At 36.5% G+C, this 22,840-nt stretch overlaps 1 protein-coding gene across 1 annotated transcript in view; it reads right to left on the reverse strand.

Moving 5' to 3' along the window:
* LOC141566082 (uncharacterized) overlaps positions 1 to 22,840 on the reverse strand; it is a 207,149-nt gene that overhangs the window by 67,361 nt on the left and 116,948 nt on the right. The window contains exons 32-34 of the mRNA XM_074310125.1: positions 21,012 to 21,188; positions 10,219 to 10,336; positions 6,937 to 7,102 (exon numbers count right to left, since the gene is read on the reverse strand). Of these exons, the coding sequence (XP_074166226.1) occupies positions 6,937 to 7,102; positions 10,219 to 10,336; positions 21,012 to 21,188 (461 nt within the window). The remainder of the gene's footprint in view (positions 1 to 6,936; positions 7,103 to 10,218; positions 10,337 to 21,011; positions 21,189 to 22,840) is intronic.

Here is a 22,840-nt window from a genome sequence, read left to right on the forward strand (position 1 = left end):
AAGATTTATGAGGCTCTAGCTCCGAGCTTAGGGGAAAAAAGAAACCTAAAGAATTGTTTGGTTACAGACCTCCTTTCTTAAAGTTTCTGGGGACTTTTAACTGATCATTACTCCTTATGAATTCGCTGCTTTCTCAGGGTTAATACCAATAAGAAAACTTAGATCAGAAGCAGCTTTAAAAGCTAGCACTTATTTCCAGTCCTGGGCATTCAAATTTCCTGATCCATCCTCAAAGGCCATAGCAGAAAGACAGCCCAGGAGAGCAAAGTTCAAAAGAGTATCTGAAAATCGAACAGCAAGCTGTCATTGGTTCTCTTTCTGGATGACAACCTGACTATAATAAGGTGCCATTGCAAAAGAGACCCAATTTGTCAATTCTCTAGCCACTAGATTTAACTAGACTCTAAAATTTAGCATTTCCTTCCATTATGAATTTTTAAAAAAATTATTCTAAGAAGGGGTCCATTGATTTTACCAGTCTTTTTCATGGTACAAAAAAGAGTTTAAAACTCTTGCTTTAGTGTCAATTTGATATTCTCATTAAGGCTCCCCATTCACCCTATGTTGGGGAAAGAAATAATGGGAGTAAGGTGTGTCTGTGTCTGTTCTGGAGAATGGGGAGAATAAGCAGAGCATGTGAAAGCTGTGGAAGAAGAAAATAGGAAAGAAACTGTATCTGCATGTCAGGAGAGAGTTGGAGGAAGGTCGAGGAAGCCAGTGGCTGAGGCACTTTTTGAAGCTGGAACAAAATTATGGCAATGCTCAACATTTGCATCCGCTAACTAAAAGGGAGATTAAAGCCTTCTGAATCTTGTTTCTAGGAACAGGAAGAGGAATTGGGAGGTCTGTGGTGCCCTCTCCTTCAATAATGGCTTATTCTTTCCCAGGCATCATCCATTCTAGGCTTCCTGTAGTCAGAAGAGCAATACACCAGAGGACCATCACACATGGAAGGATGTCAAACCCTGGGCTGTCAACGTCCTTCCCTACATTTGGCACAAGTACCTGACGTGGATTCAGTATTCCATCAGTGCATCGTTTTGATTCAGGTAAAATCAGGAGCCAAAACTTAATGTGAATATGACTCCTTTTTCTTCACCATTGGAAAACAATGGTTTTTGGAGAGACTCAAAATAATTTGGCCACATTCTTAACCTTTTCATGACTCTATGATCTCACTGGCTCTTAAGAGATATTTCTACCAAAAGAGAAGATATTTGAGCTACATGAATGGGGGGGGGGAAGGGGAAGATAGAAATATTTTTCATCAAGCAGGTCTGTAAAAGAAAGCATATCTTCACATATGCAGCCAACACCCTCCGTGCTTCATTTGCTTTGCAGTGTTCCAAAATCATCTGCATGATATGTTAGCGGTTTAGTTTACAATGCCTCCTGGTTTCTTTAAATGGATATCATGTTACACATGTATATCCTATATCAAATTGCTTTCAGTTTCAGGGAGAGGGGAAGGGAGGAAGGTAGGGATAGAATTTGGAGCTCAAAACTTTAATGAAAATGTTTTAAATTGTTCAAGCATGAAATTGAGGGAAAATATTATATAAAATCATTAAAAAAATAAATGGATATCATACATACACTCTCCACCTAGAGCCTGATTCCATATTGAGTTGAACCTGGAATTCAAATAAAGCTACTGATTTGGAGGAAGGAAGAGGATATGGCAGGAGTTTGTCATATCTTCTAAGAACTGTTTTGAATTAAGCATCAAGCATTTATTAAATGCCAGCTCTGTGCCAGGCACTTTGGGAAAACAAAGGCCGAAGCAAGAATCCCCGTCCTCAAATAGCTTAAGTTATACTGAGGAGATACAGGGATCTCCTTGTAGACGGAGAAGTAAATTACAAAGTAATCTGAAGATAGCAACAATCAAAGTTGGGGCAGAGGGTAGGAAGTCCAGAAGACTTCAGAGGACCAGGTAGCACCTAGCAGGGAGTGCAAGTTCCTTGAAGGTAGGGAACTGTTTCATTTTTATCTCTGCATCCCCTACAGATCACTAGCCCAATGCCGGGCCTATAGTCAAATAAACACCTCTTGACTGACTATTTGAAAGGAGCCTTGAAAGAAGATAATTAATTCTGAGAAGCAGAGATGGCTCCATGGAGGCAGGACATAGAATGCCAAGTTCAGTACAAGTTGAAACATGGAACATGTGAAAAATATGAAGTGATGCTGAGCAAGGTAGGTTGTGGCTACAAGACAGAAGTCACTTGAATATCAGGTTGAAGAATTTACTTTGGTAAGATAGGTGGAATCTCTAAACTGAAATACACACATTTTTAAAATCTCATTAATTGTGATTACAATACCACGTATTTGCATAGAACTTTATAAGTGACGGAGTAGTTTCATTTATATTTCTTAATTTGGTCTTCACAACCCTATGAAATAGGCATATATTTTAAACTCATTTTACCAATGAGAAAACTGAGACTTAGAGAGATTGAGTGACTTGCCTATAGTCATTTAAATTGTCAGTAGTAGATTCTAGTCCTGGACTCAGATCTTTTAACTTCCAATGCAAATATTCTTTCTGTTATACTGAAAGATAGAAAATTCAATTTCTTTGACTTTAAATAGCTCTGAAGTTGATTTAAGGAGGCATAAAAATTTACATATAGACTGATATTGCTACTTTCCCATTTTAAGGAATAAAAGGTATATTAAAATCTTGATACTTCTTTCCTCCTATATCAGTCTAAAAGTGGAGTCAATATCTTTTTTTTTTTTAAATTTTTTATTTGATTTATCTTGCAATTTGACATTTTGGGCTCCATTCATTCATTCTCTACCAGTTTTCAGGAAAACTAAGCCCATAAAGTTTATGATGTACATTTCTGAACACCTCTAGTGTTTTGTGTATGGGGGGATGGAGGGGTGAGAGGGGCAATCTTAAGTGACCTGCCCAGGGTCATATAGTTAGTGTCTAAGGCAGAGGTCCTCCAGATGCCAGGACCTGTGCTCCATCCACGTACCTGCCTCAAGACATGTCCTTCTAATCCAAATCCAGGAAGATGTGGGCTTTCAGCATTGGAATAGTTTCTTGTTTTTACAAGTATATTTTAATTTTGTTTTTATATCACCTACATTTCCCAGTTTATGCCTCCCTTCACTCTCCCTTATGGTTTTAAATATGGGCATACAGAGTAGGAGAAATACATAAACTGGTTAATTGGCTTTCACACCGCCCCAAAACTCATTCCTCTCTACACTTCCACATAAACCCTCCACTTCAGCCCACTACTCATCATTCCCGGAACTTTGCTCTCCACTTCATTTACCTCAGTTCTAGCTGTCTTCTCAGGCCTATTTAGAGATCCAGACTACTGAGAGGACATGAAGGCGGACAGTAAAGAGCTAAACAAGGAAGCCAAGCCCGTTTGACACCTGCCTATAACTATTAATTATCCTTTAGGTTGTGATCATAGGCTGATATGTATTGCTAGATGAGATCCTTGGGTATTTGTGCTGCGGTGTGTCAAGGAGAATTAGAAGGGTAGTCAGAGCTAGTGCCCATGAGTATTAGCGGGGGAGCCTTAAAGGCCTTAAGCAAATCTAACTTCCCTAGGTCTCATTTGTAAAATGAGGGAGCAGGACTCAGCCATCTCTATGGAAGGTGTTTTGGAGGCAGGTCAAACTGGCATGCAAGCTGATGGCTAATGTGACCATTTATACCTCAGAAATCAACAAACACTTCACATTAGGGCTTGGTTTATTGTTTTATTGATTGTCTAGGGCTTTAGAAACTATAAAATTATCCCTCTTCCAAAACTCTACAGCATTACTATCCATATAGGCATTTGGCTCTTAATATAGTCTATCTTGGGTTTGGGGTTATCTTGTTACATATTTGTCCTGTTCAGTCCCACCTCAGAAAGTAAGGATGAAAGATATAAGTGGTTGCCTTCTTTCTCAGACTTTATCTAGATTTCCATTATCAATTTTCTATAGCAAGCCTAGACCTCCCTCTACTACTTTCTCCTTAAATTACTTGCAGTATTACCAGTATAATGCTCCTTATCTTAGTCTCTCACTTAAGGTGAACAAGCACTGATGTCTGTACATGCATATATATGTACATACAGCTCTTTTTTTTAAAAAAAACTAACTTCTGAGCTATTTGAAATCATATAAATAATATTTTTATTTTCAATAGCTGTGTGATATAATAGGAAAAGCCCTGTCAGTGTCAGAGTGTATCTTACTTTGGGTTCCACATTATAATTCAATTGAAAGACATGATTCAGAGAATCTGGGTTCAAATCTTGATTTTTCATTTATTATTTGTGAGTTTTAGTGGCAAACACAGAAATCAAATTACGGAATTAATCAAGAGGAAAGGATCTAAATGCACTTTGAATTTTGTTTTGAGTGTATGTTGCAACATCAGATTATAAATAGTTTTTTTTAAAGTTTTTGACTCTCTACTGATTGTGTTCTGTCTCTTAAATGTACATAACTTCCTGGCATTACCAATGCCTCCCCCACATAGAAGACATTTCCTCCTCCTCCACAGACATTCATGCTCTTGCCTCTTTCCCACATCTGTACTCCCATTTATGACTCCCCACAATGCTAAGCTAGCAGAATATAAGATCTGTATTCTGCAGCCAACTCATACTTCATCCATAAACACAGATTTCACGAATCTCTAGTCAGAGGGGAATAGAAAGAAAATATATTTAAATTAACCATTACATCAATTTAAACACTCCCTCACTTCCCCTGAGCCATCCCATCCCTCCAAATCCAATTCTATTTCTTTTAAATCTCTGGTTGCTATATGGTAAAATATATTAAATATTGGACAACAATTAAGTCAATGTATCTACATGAAAAGGTTAGTTAGCAGAGATGGTGGAATTTAGTGGAGGTTGCTTTTTTTTTTCCCCTTGGGGATCCTTGGGCATGTCTGTAAGCAGCAAAGACATAATCAGTAGATAAGAAATAAGTAAAGATTGAGGGGGAGAGAAAGGGAAAAGGAAGGGAAGGAGAGAAGGAGGGCAAGAGGAAGAGGAATGAGAAAGGATGATAGAGGAGGTAAATCTGCTGGCAAAGATGAATGGGGAGAAGACCAAGATAACATATAGAGGGCTTGGTTTTGGCAAGGAAAAGCATTATTCAGCAGTCACTAGAGAAAAGAAGGAAATGATAATGAAGGATTATGAGAGAATGAGGAAGCTCTCATTGAATGGCCTCAAAGTATTTTAGCAAGGTGTTCAGGAAAGGATTTTAGGTGATAGGATAGGCAGGAACTTGTAAGAGGCTACCTAGAGAAGAGAAAATGGAACAACCATTGTGTAGAGTGAGGGAGAAAATCAATTTGTAAATAGTGCAAGGATTGCCTTACTGCCTTCAGGGCCCAAGTGCAATTAGAAATCATAAATTTGTAGTGGACTCAGGCACTATTGTTCCATTCTTCCTTCAGTTCTGAAGTGTAGGAGGAGGAAACTAGTAGGGGTAATACATTGTTGGGGTTTCATAGATGATGAGTAGCAAGAGGACAAGGGAGTAGGGGATTTGAGAATAAATGGATAGAGTGGAGTTCAATGGACAACCAGGTGGTACTACTAGCCAATAGAGTGTCAGCCAGGCGTCAGAAAGACTCATCTTCCTGAGTTCAAATCTGGTCTCAGACACTTACTAGCTGTGTGACCCTGGGCAACTCACCTATTTTGTTTGCTTCCGCTTTCTCCTCAAATGAGTTGGAGAAGGAAATGGCAAACCATTTTAGTATTTTTGCCAATAAAATCCCAAATGGGAGTCACATGACTGTAAACAACTGAACAACCATAAAAGAGTTAAAACTGGTTAACTAATGAGTCAAGATTGAGAAGGAATAAAGGGCACTTCAGACAGAGTAAGCAGGGTGATGGTTTGGGAAAGTTCTGAAATATCAGAAAAATTGCTTGTAGGTCAAAGAATGGATTTGGCAGGAGTGAATTATAAGGAGAATGCCTGGTAGAATATTGAAAACAAAAAGTAATTTCATTATTTTATAATGAACTTAATTATTAGCAAAAACCCTAATAGAACCAAATAAATTTTAAAAACAACAAACAAGCCAAATTTTGTTCTCTGTCCTTTATAGGTCAGTCTGAATTTACACCATAGAATCATGTGCCCTAGCATGCTTTCTTAAAAAGCAATTCTTGATAAGAAGTCATCAGTTATTTGTTAATTAAGACAAGATTGCCTCTACCTTTATAGGGAAAGTAAATTAATTTATGTCTCAGCATCTTACTGTATTTTTAGAAACTATAAAACAAGATAAAAGATCTAGAGCTGTGAGGGACCTCAGAAGCTACCTGGTCAAAATTATCCATTTTACAGGTGAGCAAACTGAGGTCTGTGGAGGGATCCAAAGTTACAGAGCTTCAGAAGCAGAGATTATACTCTGCACCTCTAACTCCAGAGACAAACTTCTTCCCGTTATAAAATTCTACAAAGTTAGTAAGATAGAGAACTATTTAATGAGTATTATTGAATTGATTTTGTAAAAAAAAAAATCCTCTATGAAACTATAAGGCAGATGGTTCAGTGGCCATTACCACAACTATGTCAATTTTCTCTCTGGTTCTCTCCAACTATTACGAATTTCAGTCGGTATTTCCAAAATATTTATAACAGTGAGATGCTCATAACAATGAGTATGGTGTGGCAGAGAGAGAGTTGGTCAGGGTCAGGAAGAGCTGAATCTAATGTGAAGCTACGGATGTGTGCTTGCTTTGTGACCCTTAGCAAGTTATGTAACCTCTTAGTATTCCCTGTAAATTTTCTCTAACAGAAATTTTCTCTAACAGAAAGCATGCCAAAGCTACCCTAATAGAACAATTTCCTCACCAGGCATTCCATATACCATTGAAATCATAAGCATGCTTAAAAAATAAAATTAAAGATGACAAGTTTATCACTTACCAATGCCTTCAATTCCTCCCCAGTCAGCTTTTAGAGGTTTGGGGCTTAGAGGTAAATCAAAATATTCCTTGTCATTTCCAAGTTTAGCAAAGCTGAAGAGATAGGCAACGATGTCATGCAGGGGAGCTACAATCTTCAGAATGAGTTTAAGGGCCCTAAAGGCATCCTAAAAGAAAGACCAATACATGAAGAAACATTTTAGGAAGGCTTTACATCATCTGCAAAATAGTAAGCAATAATAAAAAAGCCTAAGCAATTGTGTGTCAATAAGAGCAATTATACATTCCCTAAAAACACAGAGTTAAATATTGATCACAGTATTTATTGAGTAATATCTGCAGGAGAAAATATCCAATTAATGAATTAGGATTATGGATCACTAGAAAAGAAAGTGGGCTGATTGAATGGAAATGGTTTTATGATATATGTATATGTTTATACTTAGTATAGTTCTTGGCACACAGTAAGCATTATATAAATATTACCTATTATTATCATCATTTGGAGATAGCATACACATCAATGAAGTCATTTATCAATAATAAAGTCATGAGTCTGTCATTTGAAGATAAGGTTCTGGAATAGTTTCATTCTTTCTTTTTATATTTATTGCACCTTACTAAATTGCTTGTTGACTGATTGATCCTTCAGAGTATCAATGATGTTTTTTTGTCTACTGTCAAGGCTATTCAATTATTGGTATTTAGGTAAGATTATCTGGGAGCCATGAGCTAATAAAAATGTCCTTGAGGGTCCATGTGTTTGATTTTACACAGTTAATATTTCACAGTGGGGACCTAGGTTTGCACAGACTCAGCATAGTTAAGGCATAAGATGACTTAGTTTTAAATATTCCTATAGGTACTTAATATAATAAATAACCACTAAATATTGGTTAGTTAATATTTATACTTAAAGAACAAGTGAAGAAGAACAATAATTATAGTATTATAACAGATAATATTGTTACGTTTCCAATAAACACAGTTAAGTCAAATAAACTTTATTTAGAGAGGAGGACAAGAACACTCTGAAGTAATCATTATGAAAAGTACAAATTTAGATCAATGGACAGATGACAAAAGTTCCTACCAGGTACAAGGCACTGAGCTAGGTACCAGGGACACAAAGCCAACTATGACACAGACATCATTCTCAAGAAGTTTATAATCTAATGAAGTAATAAGGGAGGAAGTAATGAAGTAAGAAATATTAATTCAAATAACTGTGATATAGGATTGGGATAAGGTACAAAAGAGAGCTCCAGACAAAATGCTATGAGAAATATGATGTAGTAGAAATCAGTTCAAATGGAAGGCGGGGGTGGGATGGGGAGAAGAGTCAGTCAATGAAGATTTCAATGGGAAAATATTAACTGTGTAAAATTCAAACAAATATGGAGATCCCCAAGCACATTTTTATTCACTTGTGGCTCCCAATGGTCTTAAGCCAGATAATCTTACTTAAAAACCAGTGAATGAATAGAGGAAAAGATTTCAATCTACAACATTGGAGGGAGGGAGTTCCTTCCAGGAGTGGAAGACCTTGTGAGCAGAAGTATAAAGATGAGAGGGGGGAGAAAAAGAACAAAGCACATTCTGGCTGAAATTTAGAGAATAGGGATAACAGTGTTGTTTAAAAAAAAAAAAAAAGAAAGCTAAAAAGGAAACTGGAACCAGATTGTAAAACATGGTTTTCAGGATAAGGAAGAAAGGAAAGAGAATAAACATTTATATAACACCTACTATCTACCAAGTGCTTTACAAATATTATTTCATTTGATCCTTATAACAATCCTGTGAGATAAGTACTGTCATTATCCCCATTTTACAGATGAAGAAACTGAAGCAGCTAAGTGATTTGCCTAGCTAGTAAAGATTTAAGGTTGAATTTGAACTCCATCTATCTACTGTACCACCAGCTGCCTCTACTTTATTCAGTAGGCAATGGGAAGCCACTGAACATTGTAGATTGTTTTTTACATGATCAGAGTAGTTTAGATTAGGAATATTACTTAGATATCTTGTGGTAAGGATGAACTGAATAGGAAAGAGAGGAGAGGCAGGGAGGACAGTTAGAAAATTAATAAAATAGTCCAGGTAACAGGCAATAAGGGTTTGAACTTGGAGAGTAGAAGTCATAGAAGAAAGGAGAAGTCAAATAGGAAAGATATTTTAAAAGTAGAGCTGACATAGTATTTGACTGGATGCGGGGTACAAGGGAGAAGACTCTAGGATATTAATTCTGTGTAATTGGAGGGATGCTGGTTTCATTTATGGAAATTAGGAGTTGTAGGGAAAGGGAGGATAAGAGGAAAAATCAACTAATAAACATTTTTCAGGCACATACTATGTGTCAGATATTGTGCTAAATGCTAGAAATGCTGATACAATAAAAATAAAATAATCTCTACTCTCAAGGACCCCACATTCTAATAAGGGAGACAACAAGTACAATATAAGAATATGCAGGATAAATATAAAGAGAATAAATACAATATGACGAAATACAAGGTAGTTTGGGAGGGGGAATAATAATACTTGGGGGGGATGAAGAAATTTTTTTTCCCCCTGAGGCTGGGGTTAAGTGACTTGCCCAGGGTCACACAGCTAGGAAGTCTTAAGTGTCTGAGATCAGATTTGAACTCGGGTCCTCCTGAATTCAGGGCTGGTGCTCTATCCACTGCGCCACCTAGCTGCCCCATGAAGAAATTTTAAATGGAGACAATTAGTTTCATGTTACACATTATGAGTTTGAGATGCTGGCCTATCTATGATCCAGCACCACTCAGTACCTCTGTATCTGCATCCATCCTTTTATAGACATTCAATGACATAGTTTCTTAAAGTCATGGATCAACCATGCCAAAGTAGTACACAGTTGACTTATGTATGTAGTCGCAGTTACATATATATCCTCTGGGATTCAAGGGTGGGGTTTGAATTTCTTTTCTTAAAAAAAAAAAGACTTTTGGTAGAAAACCAAGGATTACTGAAGAATGTTGGAAGCCTGAGAAGAGAACATTAATGTCTTGGAAAGAGCAAAAAAAAAATCCAAAGAAATAATAAGACATGAGAAAAAACAAAGCAAACAAATCATATTTGGAATCTATGAGAAAATGCTGGTTAGTTAGGGGAAAGTAACCATTGGGCACCCCGGGTACTTGTTGAAAATCAGAATTTGACATAATTGAAGGAATATAGTCTATTTTATAGGACTGGTACACTAAAAGGTAAGATAAAAATAAATTGTTTTTCTTACAGTCTTTTAGAAAATACAAACCTTTTCTGGCAGAGTTTTGAACATGATCAGTACCTCCAAGTGATGGGGTATGTACCATAAATTGAGGAAAGTTCTTCCATCAGAAGACAACAGGTATTGTGGCCTGGGCTGAAAATTCCTGTGATGTTAGAGGAAAATCTCAGTTTTTAAAGCACTGACTATTTAAACAATGAAAGCACTTCATAGTTGAATAATTATAATCACAACTAAATATTCTATAGTCTGTTAAGTTTTACAAGGTGCTTTACTCACAACTTTATGAGACAAGTATAAAACTATTCATAATCTAAAAGAAAAAACATTAGATTTGGACATAAGGCTACTTACTTACCAGGCTCCAATATATTGGCCCTATTATGCCTCAAAGTTTCTTTTGACTATATCTATTTTTACTATTACTATAATTTTTGCTCTTGCTTTTTTGGATTCAGCTATATTATAATAAATTTAGCTCTACTTTTTTTAATGTTAAAATAATATAAATCTTTTTTTACTTGTATTTCTTGTTTGGTTTTTACTTTCTAATGCATTCTGCTTTCTTATTTTTCTCTCCAATCTCTTCTGTTTTTATAAGTATGTTCACTCCATTAAGTCATGGTCCTGATTATCAAGTTCACTTTTCCTCTCTATCAAATATTGTCATAATACTTTTTATTTTAAAAAGCAACTATATCTTTATTTTAGGTTTTCTAGAAAAGTCCAGGCTCAGTCTGTTCCTCATGTTTTTTTGTTCCTCTTCCAGAGCAGACACAAATCACTGGGTCTTAGTCTTTCTTCCTACTCGCCTGTTTTTTATTTTAATCAGCCCTCCATAGTTATATCAACATTTGAACCTTTTTTTTTTTTATCTGCTCAAACTCTGCCTTCTGTATGTGGTGTTTGCATTTTAAACTCTTAATGATTATTGTGTTTATTGCATTTCTTGCAGTTTTGAAGTGCTGGGAAGGTGTAGTAGTAGAAATAGAAGTAGAAGTAGTTGTAGTAGAAGAAGTAGAAGTAGTAGTTATAGTAGTAGTAGTAGTAGTAATAGTTGTAGTAGTAGTAGAAGTAGTAGTAGTTATAGTAGTAGTAGAAATAGCAGTAGTAGTTATAGTAATAGTAGTAGTAGTGGAAGTAGCAGTAGTAGTTATAGTAGTAGTAGAAGTATAGTAGTAGTAGAAGTAGTTATAGTAATAGTAGAAGTAGCAATAGTAGTTATAGTAGTAGTAGAAGTAGCAGAAGTAGTAGTTATAGTAGTAATTGAAGTAGTTATAGTTGTAGTAGTAGTAGTAGTAGTAGTAGTAGTTATAATAGTAGTTGAAGTAGTTGTAGTAGTAGTAGTAGTTATAGTAGTAGTAGTAGTGGTTAAAGTAGTAGTAGTAGAAGTAGTTATAGTAGTAGTAGAAGTAGTAGTAGTAGTAGTTATAGTAGTAGTAGAAGTAGTTATAGTAGTAGTAGAAGTAGTAGTAGTAGTAGTTATAGTAGTAGTAGAAGTAGTTATAGTAGTAGTTATAGTAGTAGTAGTAGTAGTTGTTATAGTAGTAGTAGAAGTAGTTATAGTAGTAGTTATAATAGTAGTAGTAGTCGTTATAGTAGTAGTAGAAGTAGTTATAGTAGTAGTAGTTATAATAGTAGTAGTAGTCGTTATAGTAGTAGTAGTAGTAGCAGTAGTAGTAATTATAGTAGTAGTAGTAGTTATAGTAGTAGTAGAAGTAGTTATAGTAGTAGTAGTTATAATAGTAGTAGTAGTCGTTATAGTAGTAGTAGTAGTAGCAGTAGTAGTAATTATAGTAGTAGTAGTAGTTATAGTAGTAGTAGAAGTAGTTATAGTAGTAGTAGTTATAATAGTAGTAGTAGTCGTTATAGTAGTAGTAGTAGTAGCAGTAGTAGTAATTATAGTAGTAGTAGTAGTTATAGTAGTAGTAGAAGTAGTTATAGTAGTAATAGTAGTAGTAAGTTTAGTCAGAGCGTTTCACTTAACCATTTTGTTGCTTTTATCGTATACTCCAAAGTAAGATAGGAGATTTCCACTGGCCATCTTCCCACATTCCCCAGAGTTATAAATAATCCAACTGCCTGCCAATTGGTAGAAGATCCATTTAGATATGTAACTCCAGCAATGTTAGAAATAGCCCAGAATCTGAATGAAGTACACAGACCTTTCAGCTCCTTGGAGCTGAAAAACCTTCAGCAAAAGGAGCCGTAGAGATTCCACTAGAATCTCATTTCAATGGATCTAAGGCAGTCCCCCAGAGAACCAATTCATGGAGCTCATTAAGTTGTATGAAATGTTGAGCCCCTCACACCTTAGCACTTTCTGAGTACATATGATAGCCACAGAAACAGTACAAACCTCAGTTTCCACTACCTGAGAGGTAGGGTGGACTTGATTATTTTTCAAGTCAGATTAAGCGCTAGCAGTCTCTGGCTCTAAGTAGAAGGTTTGGGTTGGAAATGAGAAAAAGGGCCACTTGGCATCAAGGCAGCAGAACAGGAAGTGGGCATGGGCTAGTGGGAAGGGTTTTATAAGAATTGAAGAAGTGATTATGAGAAAAAAAAAAAAGGCTTGAGGATGATACTATGCAGAGATGGTCTTAAGGTTAGGTATCATTAAGTAGAAAGAACCATGCAAAAATATATAAGCAGTAGACCCAGGGAGCTAGAGCGTCTGTCCTCAAGGAACTATTGGAAACAATATGGATGAACTACTTCTGTTACTAACAAAGAATAAATAATTAATAATAGTATTTATGACTACTCATTTTAGTAAAAAAACCAAACTAACATTTTAACTGAGATAGTGGAAAGAACCAGCTTTGGAGGGAAAAAGCCTAGATTCAAGGCCTACTTCTCCTATGCACTTGCTGGGTCATCAAAACGCAAGCCAGTTAACTTTTTAATGTCCTAAGCAACTTTCTTAGTTTGCAAGTTACAGAGAATGTGCCCATTTGTATTGGTAAAAGGAGTTGCCCCAAGAGGAGCAACTGGGAAACTCAAACTAGGAGATCTCAGATCCAGTTCTATCCCCATTTAAATGAATGCTAATATTAGCTGAGGAGTGAAAGATGTAAATACCAAATATGATCCAAAAAGAGAAGATTATAGATTTACAAGTAGAAGAGACCTCAGATGCCACTTTATAGATGAGGCAATCAAGACATAGAGGGGCTAAGGTACCCATTCAAAGGTCAATGGCATATCTAGGCCATGTATCTAGGACCCCAGAACCCAGATGCAGGACTCTTTCCAGTACCCCATGCTGCCTCAAATAATCATTGTTCAAAATTATGATACTGTTTAAAATAATGTTTAAAGTGTTTAGACTAGATTATTATTATTAGAAGTAGAATTAACCAAGTAATCTGGGTCAGAAAAACAAAAATCTGAGTCAGAAAAAGAATATATTGCATTGACATATATAGAAACAACCAGACTAAAACAATCCAAACTGAATGATGTAAGATTATAAAGATGAAGCTTGGCTCCAAAAGCAATATAAGGAGGTACCTCCATCCCTTTTCTTGCAGAGATGGGGTCTAGAGTTATAGTACATAACATACTTTGTCAGACTTTTTAAATATATTGACTGATTTTGCAGAATTTTAAAAAAATTCTTTATGTAACACCATTTTGGCCTTCAAATACCCTCCCTTCCTAATCTCCCTTAAAGGTACCTATCTCTGGTACCTTTAAGGTGCCTGGAGATAAAAGGGAAATAGAACATAATTGGCCATTAGGCAGTAGGGTCCAAGACAGAGTTGCAGTTAACAAAAGGTAGCCCCATATTTGAATTTCACTTTTATGACACTTTACTAGCTGGGCAAACCCTAATCAAGTCCTTAATCTTTGTCTGCTCCATTTGCTTTATCTATAAAATGGGGATAATACTAGCACCTACTGCTCAAGGTGTTGAAAGGATAAAACAAGCTATCTGTAACTGTTGTACAAGACTTGAAGCTCTCTCTGTTATTATTATTATTACTGTCCTTATTGTTGTTATATTCTTTTCTTGATGTTATGGAAGGGAGGGATATATTGGGAAGAATAAGAGTTTTAAAAAATCAAAAAAGATGTGTGCTTAAGTGAAATTTATAAGCTCTGTCATTCAAACACCTTCCCCTTTTCCCCCTGCACAAAGAAATGCAGGGAAACAGGCTTGTTCCAAATATAGGAATCTTTGTTACTAATCCTCCTATTCCCATTAACCAGCAGGAAAGACAATTCTGTCAGGAGGTGTCTCATTATATTGGACACTGCTGTATTACTAAGATGAGGAAGTCTGACAAGAAGGAGAGAACAACACTGTAAGAAACTGATCCAAGACCTTCCTACATCTAAGGTGTGGCGACTCTGGGAAGCAAACAAGTTTATCCAGAAGTCATATTGGAAGTTTGTTTAGCAGAAGTGAGTGATACTGGGGAGCCCTGTGACATTCACTTCTCTTTTATTTTTAACGTCTGCACATTAGCTTTTCGTGGAACAGGCTGGGTCAGCTTTCATTTCATTTCATACCAGCAAGGACCATGTACCGCACTTAATAGCTAGTTGTATCCTAGTTTATTCAAGCATTAACGTATCAATGATGTTATTAATCAATAACAATATTTATTAATAACACTATTGGTTATTAATAGCCAATATAAGATTTCATAATGCTGTTAATAAGTAATCTACTATTCATAATATGTATGACTATCAGCCTCCTGAATTTCCCTAAATGTCAAACCAATCAATCATGTTTCCTCTTTGTTCAAATCTAGGAAGCTCTGGGAATAGGAAAACTTCTGAACAGCCTCCATTTTGCTAAAGGTTTCATCAAGTAACTCTCAACTTTGACTTTCTATGGAGTTTTCAGTTTCTCTTCTTAGTTTTCACAGAGTCCCGCTATTCCTATCCTAGAGCAGATCTAAGCTAGTTTCATCTAGTTTTATTCTCAGGCTAGTGCTGAGTTCTTTGTTTGTTGGGTTCAACTATAACATGGATGGAACCCAAGAGAAATAAACTGAATGTCCAAAAAAGCGGAAATATATCCCTTTGGAAGAACAAATATCTGACTACAGCCAGGCTACAGGATGAGAGAATGACATCTGTACTCTCCTTACTTTTCTAAACAGTGGATGGAATAAGCTTCTGGATAATGTCAGGAATGAGCAGCACAAATGCTCCCTGTACAGAGGACATCTTTCCAAGTGGTACCATTTGCTTTTTTGCCAATTTTGTTTATATCTTTTCCCCCCAAACTCATTCTGGATTTCTGTCTCCTTTGGAAGGACCAGCTGTGACGCCTGCTGCCCAGTCAAGCAGCCAAGAATTTTGGCAGCAGATATCACAATTTACTAAATATCCATAGTGCTTGGGGAACCTGAGAGAGCAATGTAGGCTCAGCTGAGGCATCCATGCAGCTGTTTTTTGAAATTAGATATATGACTGTTAGATTCCTAGAGTTGCTTTTCCCACAAGATGGATGGAGGTGGGTCTCTGCTTTGGGAGCTCCTTCTCTACTGCCCCACGAAGTACATGGAGTTAATGGAGTTACAGGAAGCAGAGAGGATCTTCCATCAGAGACAAGGGATCCACTTTAGTCCCTATCACACATCCCCTCCATTCCACATGAAGTATAGTCCCTATAATAGCCAGGAATTGTACAATGAAGGCAGTTTGAGGAAGTTGTGTAGAAGTTCTACATGTCGGCCTTTTAAAGGTTAGAATAATTCACAGCTCCTTGGTATCAGAAATGGCCCACAGCTAATGATACCCAAAGGTCAATACTCTATAATAGATACATGATTCTTTGCAGACTGGGTTATTTAAGATCTTAGACTCATTATGATAAAAGTAAAGTTTTCTTTCTGGGGAGTTATTATTGACAATATGATTTCTCTTAAGTGGAGATCTGATCATGTCACTCTACTATTTAATCTACTCCAGTGGCTCTTTAGGGTCAAATACAAACACCTCTTTTTAGCTTCTAAGCAATTTAAAGCAATTTTTAAAAGCAATCTGTACCTGTAGCCTCACTGAGCATTATTCCCATCCCACCACTACCAACATCTTCTCTCCCCCCACCCCCACTACTGTCTCTGATCTAGCCAATCTGGCGGGACCCTCATACAAGACACTCTGCCTTCCATCTCTGTGCCTTTATACTGGTCATCTCCCATGCCTAGAAATGGATATATGGATTGTTATCTCCTGTTAGTGTGTAAGCTCCTCATATATACGGTTTGTTTCATTCATTTTAGTTATATTCCGCAGAGCTGAGCACATAGTAAATACTAGATAGGAAAATCTAGCAAATTTTTGTGTTAACAAATCTGGCCCTTCCAGCATTAGTAAATTCATGTTGATAAACTGAATGATTTTTGTGAATCAAGAAGAGGAGCATATCATCTCTATTAATCTGTGTGCTGCTACCATTGCATTAAAGATGTTTTCAGTGAATTAAAATGACCTTAAATCCCAATATATTTTTTGGTTATTATTTTATAATCTTTAGTTCTTAAACATTTTTTTCCAAATAAAAACATTTATTTGTATCCCTCCCACCTCTTCTCCCCATGAAAAAAAAAAGACAGAACTCTTCTATCAAATATGTGTATAGTCACACAAAACAAATTTATCAATGGTCCTTTTCTACTCCTTAAGTGCATCACTTCTCCACTGGGAAGCTGGTAACATTCTTCCTCAAAGGTCTCCGGAATTATAACTTGTCATTGCACTAATCAGAATTAAGTCTTTTGAAGTTGTCTGCCCTTATAACATTGTTATCATTATATAACATTTCTCTCTAATTTCTGCTCATTTCACTTTTCATCAGTTCATATAAGTCTTCCCTGTTTTCTCTGAAACTGTTTCTTTTATTATTTTTTATGGTACAATAGTATTTCCTTATATTCATATTACCATAAGTTGTTCAGTTAACTTATGCTCAGCCCTATTCCAGCACTTTTATTCAATTACAAAAACAGTTCCTTTATTCATCTGTATAACAAGCTTTAGAAAATTAAATATGAAAGAATAAAAAATAGGTTACGGACTGGTCTTAGATGATCTTTTTTCTGAATTCCATCAAACAAGAGGAGAAGAATGAGATAACGTTAATAATGAAAAGTTCCCCAAATATAGAGGTCTAGCAAAAGAAAATAAAATGATGTGGGGACAGGATAAAGTATGAATCATTTCTATTATGCTATTTGCTATTTCCCTTCCTGTGAGATTCTTCCAGTAAATCTTCGGTAGGTGAGTTTGCCTGATTTCAACTCCTCCAAGTCCAAAGTCCTTTGGACTTTTTTGGCTTCCCCATGAAGGCCCTCTGCCTCACCCTTCGATCCCCTGATTTCTTTTTTTTTATTTTTAATTTTTATTTTATTTTATAATTATAACATTTTTTGACAGTACATATGCATGGGTAATTTTTTACAACATTATCCCTTGCACTTACTTCTATTCAGATTTTTTCCCTTCCTCCCCCAACCCCCTCCCCCAGATGGCAAGCAGTCTTATATATGTTAAATATATTACAGTATATTATAGATACAATATATGTGTGTAGAACCGAATTTTTTGTTGCACAGGAAGAATTGGATTCAGAAGGTAAAAATAACAGTTTACACTCATTTCCCAGTGTTCCTTTTCTGGATGTAGCTGGTTCTGTCCATCATTAATCAATTGGAATTGGATTAGCTCTTCTCTATGTTGAAGAAATCCACTTCCATCAGCATACATCCTCATACAGTATCATTGTTGAAGTGTATAATGATCTTCTGGTTCTGCTCGTTTCACTCAGCATCAGTTGATGTAAGTCTCTCCAAGCCTCTGTATTTCTCCTGTTGGTCACTTCTTATAGAACGATAATATTCCATAACATTCATATACCATAGTTTACCCAACCATTCTCCAATTGATGGACATCCATTCATCTTCCAGCTTCTAGCCACTATGAAAAGGGCTGCCACAAACATTTTGGCACATACAGGTCCCTTTCCCTTCTTTAGTAGTTCCTTGGGGTATAAGCCCAGTAGTAGTATGGCTGGGTCAAAGGGTATGCACATTTTGATAACTTTTTGGATCCCCTGATTTCTTTACTCAATTGCTTTCCTCCATTAGATTGTAAATTCTTTTAGGTCAAGTGTTGCCTTTGTTTCTTCTATCTGTATCCCTAGTTTTTAGTACTGTGCCTAGCCCATAGTAAACACTTAATAAATGTTTCCTGACTGTCTGACATCCCTTGAAGGCTCTAATTTACTTATAAAAAGCAATCACTTTACTACCTCCTCAGACAGTTTAAGAAACATCAAATATCATGAAATAATATTATTGAATAGGAGAATGTCAGCTTATTGCCTGATCAAAGATTTCTATGCAGACTCCATCACATAGAAGAGGAGAATGAGGATAACAGTGATAATAATGTTTTTTTCATGGTAGAGCTTTCAGAAGTGGGTTATAATCAGGGTTGGGAACTCCTAGCAGGGAAACTCCCTTCACTGAGAGCCCTGTAGAATTATCTGGGATATAGTATGTCTTTGTTGTTCAGGCATCCAATCTTGTCTGACTCTGTGTGACCCCACTGGGGGTTTTCTTAGCAAAGATACCAGAGGGGTTTGCCATTTTCTTCTCTAGCTCATTTTACAGATTGGGAAAATGAGACAAATAGGGTTAAGTGACTTACTCAGGGTCACACAAAGAGTAAGTGCCTGGCTCCATTTGATTCATTTCTTTCTAACTCTAGGCTCTGTATTCTATCGGCCGGGCTACCTGGCTGCCTAGTATAGTTCAGAGGTGAAATGTTTTGCACATGTTCACACAGCCATTATATGTATGAGGTGGAACTCTAGTCCAAGTTTTTAAAATTCTAAACCCGGCACCCTATCCACTCTACTGTACTACTACTCAGGAATAATAATTCACATTTATATAGCACTTCCAGTTTCACACAGTGCTCTCCTTACATCAACTCTGTTTTTTATATTTTATTTTATAAATGTCTGAGTTTCAGAAAGATTAGATGAACTGCCCACAATTGACCATTGCTAAGAAAAAATTGACAGACCTAGGGATCTTGTTCTAACTATGCCAGGCTGCCCCTGCACTCTTTACTCTCCATCCTCTTCAATGAATCATGGGACAGCCAAGTCAGGAATGTCTAGGAAGGGAGTTCAAAAATTGCCATCTTGCTCTGCCACTGGTTTGCTATCCAGTCTGAATAAGTAACTTATTCCCATTATGACTCATTTTCTGCCATCAGAAAATGAAAATAATAATAATAATAATAATAATAATAATAATAATAATAACAGTCAGCATTTATATAGCACTATAAGACTTGCAAAGCATTTTACAAATAAATCTTTTTGACCTTCAAATTATCTTGGGAGGTAGGTGCTTTTATTATCCTCACTTGATAAATGAGAAACTGGGACACAAGATAGTTACGTAACCTTGCCTTGAGTCACACAACTAGTAAATGTCTGAGGCTAGATTTGTACACAGAAAAGTCCAATGCTGTCTACTCTGTCATTCAACAGTGGATAATATCTGTCCTTTTATACAGCTCAGAATATGCATAATGAACTCTAGAAAACATGGAGCTATCAATAATCTAAGGACTACTTTAGGTTACTAGTTCACCACTCCTCCTCCTCCTCCTCTTCCTCCTCCTTCTTCTTCTCCTCTTCCTCTTCCTTCTCCTCCTCATTCTTCTTCTTCTTCTTCTTTTTTTTTTTTTTTTTTTTTTTTTTTTTTTTTTTTTTGTGATGTTACCGGTTACCGTTGGCGATAAGTTCTTGTAGAATAAGTCATTTAGGTATGAACCCAGTGAGTGGTGGAAGGCTTCCTAAGGAAAGAAGTGTTAAGAGGATGATGATAGTCCTTGGTGTTGATTTATTTCATAGTTGTAGGGAATTTGTAGTAAGGAAACTTCTGCTAATTACCAGGATTGTCATCTTTTGGAGAAGGGAGAAAGAAAAGTTTAAACCTTCAATTTAATTCTAGTAAGATTAGCATCTCAGAATATTAGTTAGCAAAAACACCGAGAAACTAAGGGGAGCGAGAGTTAAAGGGGGGGGGGACAAAAGGCCAGCAGAGGCTGAACCCATGGTTTCCTCATTCTTAGCCCATCCTTCAATCCATTATAGCATGCTACTCCCCAGGATAGTCATTACCATTTCTCAGTATTAGTTCCCTTCCCCAACCCCCTCATGCCCCCATTTTTTCCTAAATGTTTTAAGGAATACTAAGGTGGCCTTCACCTACATCAAATTGTACTCTTTCTACAAGACAGCTGGGAGGAACAGATAAGAGAATATCTACAAAGTGCTCTGAAAACCCATAAGTGCTGAGTAAATGTCAGCTATTGTTGTTATTACTGAATGACAGATCTGTACATTTGACTTTCTGATTTTAATAAAACTGTCCATTGCTGGAAATCTCTTGGCTCATCACAGAGAAAAGGAAAGTGTGTGCATTAAGAAAAACAACAAAAGTACCCTCAGATAAAGAAAGCCTTCAGGGCCTGGAACTAAAGAGATGTTTGTGCCTTTGAAGCTCCATCTTACACTGGTCCTTCTGGACCAACCATCAACCAAACAACCAGACATTGTGTCTTAAGTCACTACCAGCAGATTAACATTGGACAGAGATGGGGAAAGAAAATCCCTGATGATCTGATTATGCAAAAAGACCCTCAAAAATTCTCCTAACTGGACTCTAACTGTCATGATGAATGGGTCCAAGAAAGAGGCCTTTCCGGACAAATTCCAAGATGCATCCCGTGCTTAAAGACAGAGAAACTGGACTAGAAAGAAATTACCCACCGGGGGTTAGCCTGGACACTTTCCTTGGAATCCTTCTTTCTCTTTCTTTCTTGAGGCTGCCCAATCATGAAGAAGGTATTTCTGATGGTAGGGAAGTCCTCTAACAGGGCTCTCAGGTTATTGCAGTAGGCAATGATTTGCCCCCGAAGAGAGTACTGGGACATGCGATGATTCAGCCTGCAGAGAAAGTTCAAAAGAAGAGGTCCTGTCTGTTAAGAGGGTCAAAGATCTATATGAGTTAGAAAGGACCTCAGAGGGTATCTGAGGCCCACAGATTACTTGCCCATAGATAGTAAGGTAAGAGATGAGATTTGAATTGGATTCCTCTGAATGTCAGAATCAAATCTCTTACCACACTAGACTGATTTCTCAAGTGCCACGAGCTATGATCAAACAACAATTCAAGAAAGGCTGTGCTGTTCTCTCAGTGAATACCTTGATGGAGCTTCTACTGTCAAAAATCACAAGGTGACCTAGTGACACCTCTTGGCCCACCTCTTGCTACAGGCAGTTTCCAAACAGTGAAATTCTAAGGAACCGCAAAACATCAATACTCAGGAGGCTAAAGGGATATGAAGATGTTTATCTATATGTATATATATATATATATATATATATATATATATATATATACATATGAAACTATCAACACATAGAAGGCTAAAAAGACACATACATTGTAGTTGTATTCTGTCACTTTTTAGGTGTCCAGCTTTGTGATCCCATTTGTGACTTTCTTGGTAAAGCTACAGCAGTGGTTCATCATTTCCTTTTCCAGTTCATTTTATAATGAGAAAACTGAAGCAAACTGGGCTAAATCATTTGCCCACAGTCATACAACTAAGTATCTAAGGTCAGATTTTTAATTCAGGAAGATGAGACTTCCTGACTCCGGGTCAAACACCATCCTCTACTCACTGCTCCAACTAGTTGCCTAGAACATACATATATGTGTATATATACATACATGCCCATATGTACAGATGGGTGTATATATAATACATATCAAAGTAACAACATTTAGAAGATTAAAGAGATATTATATATATGTCTACATCTCAAAGCATCAAAAAATAAAAAAAATTAAAATTAAAATATTGATTTTCTTAAATTAAATTAAATAAGGAGAAATCCTACATTCTGGAAGCTACCCTAGGAAATTTGATGGCATCCACTTTCCATGTTTTGAAGATCTATCAATGGAGAAAAGGTACACCTTAGTTGTTTGTTTGATCTAATAGTTCTCAGAGGAAGAGGGACGAGCAAAGCAAGATGTTAAAGGCCAGATGAACCTTTGATTTTTAGCAGAAACCATTCAAGTGAATTTAACTGGATGCATGGGACAAAATGTATGGGATAACATGAATTAAATGCTCCCTGTGTGCCTTACAGAATCTGATGATGAATGCTGTGCTATTTGGGAAAATAGTATTTTATTTGCAATTAATAAAAAAAAAGTCTGAAGACTGATGATTGCTATCTTCCCCTCCCCCTCCACATAATCAAAGTGTCTATTTTAACCTAAAGGTAAAAAGGTAATGAAGTGGTACCCCAAAGTTCTAAGCACTGGGGATATGCATTCAAGTAACAAGATGATCCCTAACCTTAAAGACCTTACATTCTAATAGTGAAAGACAAAATATCTAGAAAGTGATGGCCAAGAAGGTGCATTTTGTTGATTACTATTTTCAGAACTGGAATTTTAGAGTAAGAAGGGAAGAATACACATCGATTTAGACTTTGAAACAAGTTTATTCTTCCCTTATCTGGTAAAGCCCTTGTGGTTATTATCAGCCTTAACAAGTCCCTGATCATCCTATCAATATAGG

The sequence above is a fragment of the Sminthopsis crassicaudata genome, chromosome 4, assembly GCF_048593235.1.
Source record: "Sminthopsis crassicaudata isolate SCR6 chromosome 4, ASM4859323v1, whole genome shotgun sequence".
Taxonomy (NCBI): Eukaryota; Metazoa; Chordata; class Mammalia; order Dasyuromorphia; family Dasyuridae; genus Sminthopsis; species Sminthopsis crassicaudata.